We start from the raw sequence: 8,966 nt of genomic DNA, 5'->3' as shown, positions 1-8,966 counted from the left end.
CGAAAGATATTTGCAACAACAAAGGTAAGGGTGGCAGTAGGCAGCTCTATCTATCTCTCTCTGAATTCCCGATCTTTCTCTTTTCTCTCTCTGTCTCACTGTAATAACAAAACAAAAACAGAAACAAAAAACGAAAGAACCTCATCGACCTCTCTCTGTCTCTTCGCCACTCATTTCACTTACCAAACCTCACTTCGATTCTCATTCTCATTATTCCAATTCTCCCTCTCTCCCTTCTCATGGGTTGAACCACCGCGCTTCTCAATTACCCAATCAAATCACACTTACAATATCTCAATGGAGTGGGACAGCAATTCCGATCTCAGCACCGATGACGACGAACCCTTCCTCCGCGGCGGCTCCAACGACGACGAAGATTTCGGTGTCGGACCTATCCCTTTCCCGGTTCTCCAAACCGCGCCGTGCGGCTTCGTGGTTACTGACGCGCTCGAACCTGACCAACCTATCATATACGTCAACACCGTCTTCGAGATGATTACCGGCTACCGTGCTGAGGAAGTTCTCGGTCGCAACTGGTCAGTTTCCGTTGCTCTTTTTTCTCAATTAGGTTAGGTGTTCAATTTCTTGGTATTAGAATTCGGAAAGTAATCGAGGTATTCTAGAATCTGATTGATTTTCTTAGACTAGGGTAGAGCAGTGCGTAGATAAAAGCTTGCCTGAATTTTTTGTTCTTTTCTTTTATAGTCATAAACAAATTGAACATAAAGAACGAGTGCCCAATTACTTAAGAGTTTTGAGGCCTAGGGTTTAGCACCTTTTCTTTTATAGGCCTGGGGTGGCTGCAAAAAACCCTAGCCCTCTTGCTAGTGCATAGGATAAGGGAATTGTTGAATTTTTCATCCTTATTTTAGTTTGAAGTTTTATTATTGCTACAGAATTTATGTAGTAATTAGCTGTTGATGTTCCATGAATGACTGTTTTGAGTGCTAAGTAACAAGGGAGAGGGAGGGGGAGGACGTATCCAAATGGAATATGCTTATTCCAGGAAAGTTGCTCAAACATTTATGTCCAGAGTTAGGTGTATTTGACAGGTTATCGCATTTGTCAAATAGTTTTGATGTTTACTGAATAAAAATGTTCGCTGGACCATTTCTGCTCCACCTGGTTTAACTATCAGAGACCCGGAGACAGATTAAAAAATCTGAAACTGCCATCATGTCCTTGTTATATAGAAAATCTGAGTTTCAGGTACAATGTTGAAAGATTTGCGGGGAGCGAAGCTTTTGAATTGAAGCTCTCATTCACAAGTTTGTTTTTGAGATTTCTTGTTGGATGATGTTTTCAGTGGGCAAGAACTAGGTAGCTAGAAGGATCTTATTTTGTAGAATGCCCAGTTAAAAGTCTGGAGAAAATTGTAATGAAATTTCGTTCTACAACTTTATTGAGTCATCACTCGTTTCCGGTGTCAAACTGTTTCTGTGGATGACAGACAATAACACTGATACCGCTATGACAGTTGGTTAGGGTGGTTGGATAGGAGGCTAATGCAGGGTTGTCAGCGGTGATTACTTGGGCTATGCATTGAGAGAGGTTGGTTTTTAGCGCTAACTGTTTAGGATACCAAGTCCCTGCCAACACATTCTGGCATTTATTCGGGTCAAATTGCACTGGTCACTCCTAATATGCCATTAACGGAGCCTAATTAGAGTTTAGGATTGTGTTTCACGTTTGGCTTTATGTTTTGGTCTATAAGGCGGTTGCTTGAGACCTTACATTCTCTTATTAGGGTATGTGTGGGGTTTTTCTTTCTGGCTACACTTGAAAAGTTTGAAATTGGTTAATTTTTGGCCCTGATTGTATTGGAAGCTTTCTGTCTTGGACTAAATTTTGAACAGCTATCTGTTAAATTAGAATGAATGATTGCTTTCAGTGCTAAATTGATTATGATGAGGAGGGGATATAATTCCTAATATGGGTATTTACTGAGTCTAACTACTGCGTGGTTTTAATTATTATATTATTTTGGATCCTTTATATTGAGAGGAGATGGAAATCTAAAACTTTAGGATGTTTTGTATGATAGAAATTTCTGTTTGATTGACACTTGGTGCTTCTTATTAAAAGCCATACTTCTTTCACCAAGTATAAGTTAGAGTCTGAACTTATTCCACAACATCTTCTTGTCCAAATGCTGCCACTAGAGATGCAAGCGTTACACACTTACACTACACTACTAAACATACCAAACAATGGCATTGACAAGGCATTGCTGCAGTAAAGATCTGGCTTTTTTCCTCCTCCCAAACCAACAGCACTAGATAACTGGAACTAATCCAAATATTGTTGACACTCTCAACACAGACTCAACACAGACCAAAAGTTCACATACTTATGAAATCTTTTCTTCTCGAGTTTTTACAAATGCATTAATGTTTCGTAGTTGAAATCTGAGTGGATACCGCATAGTAAGAGAAAATATGGTTAAACAATGTATTTCTGTTATACTTTTATCTGTAAGGGTATAGTGTCTCATTTTTTCGGAACCCTCTGCTACTTCAATGAATTATTCTCATTTGAGGCTTGTTTAATGCTATGGCTCTTATGTAAGATGAGTTGTGTTGCTATAGGATCGAGCAATATGGCAAAAAATAGTAATAATTAGATGGATCATTACCTTCCAATTGCTTCTCTCTTCCTATCTGATACAGGAGCAGGAGCAGCAAAATAGTAATAATTTGAATGAGATTATCCTTATTAATTCTTGTGGGTTCTGTTTATGGTTGGAATTATTGTATCATAATACTGAATTTTAAGTGTTCAAGTATCATTTTAATCCCCCTGGAGTTATGATGGTGTGTCAGTAGTAAGTTGTGTCTGGGAGTTTGTAGTTAGCAATTATAATCTGCATTCCCTGATAGTTCTAGTTTGAAAGATGACGCTATAAAAGCTAGCTTTTAGTCTTTGTATAGAGGGTAGCTGCTATTTCTTAATAATAAGTTAGTATGTAAGAAAAAGAGAATAAGTGTTGGCGTTATTACAACATATCTTGCTTGCTTGATTGGGTGTTTCAAATTAGTTGTAGCTTTGATCTAATCAGTTAAAAATATTTTGCAGCCGCTTTTTGCAGTGTCGAGGCCCATTTGCTAAGCGAAGGCATCCACTGGTGGACTCAACAGTAGTAGCAGAAATTAGAAGATGCCTCGAAGAAGGGGTTGAATTTCAAGGTGAGTTGCTGAACTTTAGGAAAGATGGATCTCCACTTATGAACAGACTGCGGCTGACACCTATATATGGAGATGATGAGATAACTCATGTCATTGGAATCCAGTTCTTCACAGAGGCAAACATTGATCTTGGTCCTCTTCCAGCTTCAACTAAGGAGTCTACTAAATCAGATCGTTTTCGATCCGTGCTTTCCTCATTGCATCCTCGTGAGGTGGGGGACCGAAATGTGACTCGTGGCCTCTGTGGAATATTGCAATTGAGTGATGAAGTAATTTCTCTCAAGATACTTGCTCGCTTAACTCCAAGAGATATTGCATCAGTTGGTTCTGTTTGTAGGCGTTTGTATGAGCTGACAAGAAATGAAGATCTATGGAGAATGGTGTGCCAAAATGCATGGGGATGTGAGACTACACGTGTTTTAGAGACCGTGCCTGGTGCAAGGAGACTTGGATGGGGTCGGTTGGCAAGGGAGTTGACCACACTTGAAGCAGCAGCATGGAGGAAACTGACCGTTGGAGGTGCTGTTGAACCCTCACGCTGTAATTTCAGCGCATGTGCAGTTGGCAACAGGGTTGTCCTATTTGGTGGTGAAGGAGTTAACATGCAACCTATGAATGACACCTTTGTATTAGATCTTAATTCTAGTAATCCCGAGTGGCAACACGTCCAGGTGAGCTCTCCTCCTCCTGGTCGTTGGGGCCACACACTTTCTTGTGTTAATGGTTCCCGTTTGGTTGTATTTGGAGGGTGTGGAAGGCAGGGCTTACTTAATGATGTCTTTGTTCTTGACCTGGATGCAAAGCCTCCAACTTGGCGAGAAATTTCTGGATTGGCACCTCCACTTCCTAGATCATGGCACAGCTCTTGCACTCTTGATGGTACCAAGTTGATAGTTTCTGGAGGCTGTGCTGATTCTGGAGTCCTCTTGAGTGATACTTTCCTCCTTGATTTGTCAATGGAGAAACCTGTCTGGAGGGAGATACCAGTGACATGGACTCCACCTTCTCGTCTAGGCCACACACTTTCTGTTTATGGTGGTAGGAAAATATTGATGTTTGGGGGTCTGGCCAAGAGTGGACCACTGCGTTTTCGCTCAAGTGATGTATTCACGATGGATTTAAGTGAGGATGAACCGTGCTGGAGGTGTGTAACAGGGAGTGGGATGCCTGGTGCTGGAAACCCTGGGGGAATAGCTCCTCCTCCTAGGCTTGATCATGTGGCTGTTAGTCTTCCTGGTGGGAGAATTCTGATATTTGGTGGGTCCGTTGCAGGACTTCATTCTGCCTCCCAACTTTACATCCTTGATCCAACGGATGAGAAGCCAACATGGAGAATCCTAAATGTACCAGGGCGGCCTCCTAGATTTGCATGGGGACATAGCACATGTGTTGTTGGAGGGACAAGAGCTATTGTGCTGGGTGGCCAAACGGGGGAGGAATGGATGCTAAGTGAGCTCCATGAACTTTCCCTGGCAAGTTCTGTAATCTAGATCCTGTCAATAAGTTGCATGCTGTAGTGAAGGCAATGTGCTACAAGGCTTTGGTTACAGTTGTGACATCATTTGGAGCACAAGTTGGCGGCAAAGGTTTGTATTGGTCACTGATAACTCTTGAGAAGCATTACTCTTGTCGGAAAGTTTGTGTACTAAGTTGTTTGCACAATGCATTTTGTTGTATATGGTTGGTTCTGGCTCGAGAAGAACTTCTCAGCGAGTTGCATACCATGTTTGCTTTTTGTGAGGTTGTGTGAGACTTTGCCCTTCAGTATGCACAATGAATTATTCTTCCTGAATAGATTAATAGTGCCTGATAACAAGTAGGTAACATTTTAGGGTAACTCACTTGATCTCCCCCATGTTTTGTTCAAATTGTGTAATTGAAACCGTGACAAACAATAGAAAAAGGAAGGAAAAAAAAAAGTGAATGCATGTTCATAGTAACGTAATTAGGCATATTTTATGTTATGTAAGTCTACTGTTTTGTGTTTTAGAACGAGTCAGCTGACATGGTCTTAATTGGTTGTACTGCAAAAAGGTCTGAGATAGGGAACACTGCATATTGTACATATTTTCGTGTATATTGTAATAATATGGAGTATGATGAAAAGCATTTGTAATTTTTTTTTCCTTTTCCCCCCTTAATATGAAGACACCACTGATGAGAGTGAAATTTATAAATTTGCCTCTTCGACATGAAACATATTTCAAAGGTTTTTATTTTTTAAATTTTTATTGAATAAAGACGGTAGCCAAAGGAATATATTTTTTCTACTGGGAAATCCACATGTTTGAGATGACAGATGAGAATTAAACAAGATTTTGAACGCTAGTAACCGGCGACAACTCAGAAAAAAATTTTTTTTTTGGGTGTCTGAATAAAAGCTAAGCAAAGCCAAAATAGGCTAAAACATCTCTCAAGCAAAACAGCAACCTCTTCTGATGGTTCTAGCCACTCGGTGTAAGTAAGATTACCTCTAGCAAGAATTTCGATGATTTTTGAGACAAGATCTTTATCTTCACAAAGCATTCCGGTTTGGAAACTATGGGAGACAAGGAAAACATCCAAAGAATCTGGTTTGCAAATGATCACTTTCAAACCACAGAATCTGGTTTGTAAATGATCGCTTTCAAACCACATTCCTAAGAAAGTACCAGTCCCTCCAATGGCGAACTCAAAAAAAATCTTTTTTTGGTTGCTCATGGTATTTTCTTCGTCGTGGATCTAAGCTTCATTAAGGGTTTGTTGTTGGTCAATGGATTACTGCATATATAACGCAAAATTCGAACTCTCGATACTTATTTAAGTGAATGAATGAGATAATCACTCGACTAACCCAAATTAGTTATGGCGAACTCAAAATTTGACAAGAGAGGATCAAAATCTTGCCATTGACACCTACTAACCAATTAATTTATTTTTCATCTTTTGGGTCATACGTACTTATTTATTTAAAGACCCAAAAATTAAAAATACGTATTTAGAGAAAAAATAGACATTCAAAGCCCGAAAGAGAAGTAGACTACATGCTTGTGATAAGCCTAGCGCGGATATGGAGGTCCCAATATTATGATGGCCCATAAAACAATCCAAGTCTTCTACTCAACAGAGTCAAAGACATTGCTCACAGCACACGTGGTCTTGATTTATTGGTAAAATTCCTTGTCTTATAACAGGTGTATCCGTGTTCAAGACTTTATTGACATCAATAATGAATAGAAATCATTTTGAATAGAAATCCTTAATGATGTGTGTATGAGTCTGGCTTTTTTATATAAATAAATAACAAAAATTATTATTTACCAAAATACGCATAAAGAAAAGTATTTTCTAAAATGCGCAAGGTCATTTCAGGTGTGGCGTATACAAATTGGATTTATACTCTAATTTAAGGTTGATGGCTACGAATTAAAATTGGCAGTGGCAGGTTGAAAAGTTGCGACTCCAATTTATTATTGACGTGCACGAAATAACTCAACAAATTGAGCCACATCAGGAACAGCAAATATAAAATTACATATAGCAGAGACTACACCTACATATAAGCTTTTAAGTTCTAATAATAATGCAGTTTATCAATACCAATCAAACATAAACATAACACCATTGATAACATACTGTTTTGAATTATAAAATTATCATAGCTATAGTTAGAAGTAAGTTCTCACATAAGTCTTTGTATATTGATTTACTTTGTTTTTTAACTAAATAATTACATATTACATAATAAATAATAGAAAAATGTAATGGACAAATAATTAACAGTAATTCTATTAGTACAATTTATTAGTACAATTTTAGATTATGTATTAATTAAGTGCTGATCAATAATAATATACTAATAGAACTACTAGTAATTATTTGTCCATTACATTTTTTATTATTTACTATGTAATATGTAATTATTTAGTTAAAAAATAAAGTGAATCAATATACAAAGACTTATCTGAAAACTTACTTCTAACTACAGCTATGATAATTTTGTAATCCAAAACAGTATGTTATCAATGGTGTTATGTTTATGTTTGATTGGTATTGGTAAGCTGCATTATTATTAGAACTTAGAAGCTTATATATAGGTGAAGCCTATGTTATGTGTAATTCTATATTTGATGTTCCTGATGTGGCCCAATTCGCTGCCGCTGTCCTTGATGTGGCCTAACTCGTGTGCGCCAATGGTGAATTGAGCTATTTCGTGCACGCCAGTAATAAATTGGAGTCGCAGCTTTTCAACCTGTCACTGCCAGTTTCAATTCGTGGCTATCAACCCTGAATTGGAGTATAAATCCAATTCGCATGCGCCACACCTAAAATGGCCCTGCGCATTTTGAGAAGCATTTTCCTTCATGCGTATTTTAGAAAATAATACATTTTCGTTATTTATTTATATAAAAAAGCCTATGAGTCTATAGTGCTGAAGTTTCAACCAATGTTACCTAATTATGTGCCATGCAAATATATTGTTGTTTTTTAATTAAAAAAGAAAAGTATGAAGAGTTAATGGAATATTTGTATAATGTGTACAATAGAGGTTTAGGGAGTATTAGAGATATAACCATTAGTGTTACTTTTTCCCATCAACTGAAACTTTTGGGATGAGTGGTATAGAGTTCGATCCTTGGTGAATTCTAAAATCAGTTTAAGCTTTTGGGAAGATGTTTATTATCGCTAGTACTCAGATGGTTATTCTAGATAGTATAGGGGATGTTTATTTTGTAACTCAATAGCCTATTGTACACATTGTACAAATAGTCTATTGACTTTCTAGAAGGACTCATTAAAAAATTATGAGACATTGTACAAATAGTCCTTTGACTCTCTAGCATGATTCATTAAAAAATTATGAGACATTGCACGCAATTGGCAATTCTAAGAGTTGGAGCATTTAAAGGTTATACCCCTTATCAAGTGTTTTCTAAGAGAAAAAAACATTAAACGTCCTGACAACTATTTAAAAGGTAACAAAGTTTTTAATAAAAAAAAATATTTTTTAATTTTTATTTTTATAAGACTAATTAATTTATTTATTAATTTTTTATATTAACAAAATAAACTTAATAGTATATTAAATTATTGATTTATCTATTAAAAAATAATTAAAATTGATAAATTATTTTTTATTGGAAGTTTTGTTATTTTTTAAGGATAATTATTAAGACCGTTTAATTTATTTTAATATTTTTGTTATTTTTTTTTAAATTACGGTGTAAAACTAAAAAATATTAATAATTTTAAATTATTTTTACTTATAAAATCTAAATAGAAGATATATTAATAATTAATGTGTCACATAAGTATGTTTTAAAAAAAATTATTGACGGAAGGACTAATGAGTCCTACAAAATTAAATATCAAGAGTTAAAAAGAATTTTTTTTGGTCAGAGACTCAAAGTCCTTCAAAAAAAATTATCGGGATGGATATTTACCTGTTTTTATTTTTTTTAGTTAGATGCTTCTGGTTTAAATCTTACTTTCTGTGCATTAAATAAGACTTAGAAGGTGTTTGTTTGGGGTGAAAATGAGAAAAAAAAAGAAAAAAATAAAAAAATAGCTATTTTTTTATTTGATTGAATAAAAAGGTGAAAAGAAAAGAATGAACAGTATAAAAAAGTAGGTAGAATTCACTCAAAATTTTTAATATTATCTTTAATTTTTTAATATATTTTAAAATATATAAAAATAAAATTATCTTTTTTATAATATTATATATTATTTTTTTATTTTTTTTATTCAAACATATGTAAAAAAAAATAAAATTACATTTAATTTTTTTTCTATTTTTTT

General features: G+C 35.7%; 1 protein-coding gene across 1 annotated transcript; it reads left to right on the top strand.

Moving 5' to 3' along the window:
- Positions 1 to 5,291, top strand: LOC112796566 (adagio protein 1). The gene is made up of 2 exons (XM_025839076.3): positions 1 to 536; positions 3,076 to 5,291. The coding sequence occupies exons 1-2, from the start codon at positions 298 to 300 to the stop codon at positions 4,673 to 4,675; spliced, it is 1,839 nt and encodes a 612-aa protein (XP_025694861.1). The 5' UTR covers positions 1 to 297; the 3' UTR covers positions 4,676 to 5,291.
- The last annotated feature ends 3,675 nt before the right edge of the window (positions 5,292 to 8,966 follow it).

The sequence above is a fragment of the Arachis hypogaea genome, chromosome 4 (genome assembly GCF_003086295.3).
Source record: "Arachis hypogaea cultivar Tifrunner chromosome 4, arahy.Tifrunner.gnm2.J5K5, whole genome shotgun sequence".
In the NCBI taxonomy this organism is placed as follows: domain Eukaryota; kingdom Viridiplantae; phylum Streptophyta; class Magnoliopsida; order Fabales; family Fabaceae; genus Arachis; species Arachis hypogaea.
The sequence above is the reverse complement of the archived record's forward strand: the minus strand, read 5'-3'. Positions and strand labels throughout refer to the sequence as shown.

What these genes read in the sequence shown, in the direction of transcription:
- LOC112796566 (XM_025839076.3), top strand. Translation starts at nt 298, where the DNA reads ATGGAGTGGGACAGCAATTCCGATCTCAGCACCGATGACGACGAACCC. An exon ending in GAAGTTCTCGGTCGCAACTG is followed by an intron (nt 537 to 3,075) that starts GTCAGTTTCCGT and finishes AATATTTTGCAG; the next exon opens with CCGCTTTTTGCAGTGTCGAG.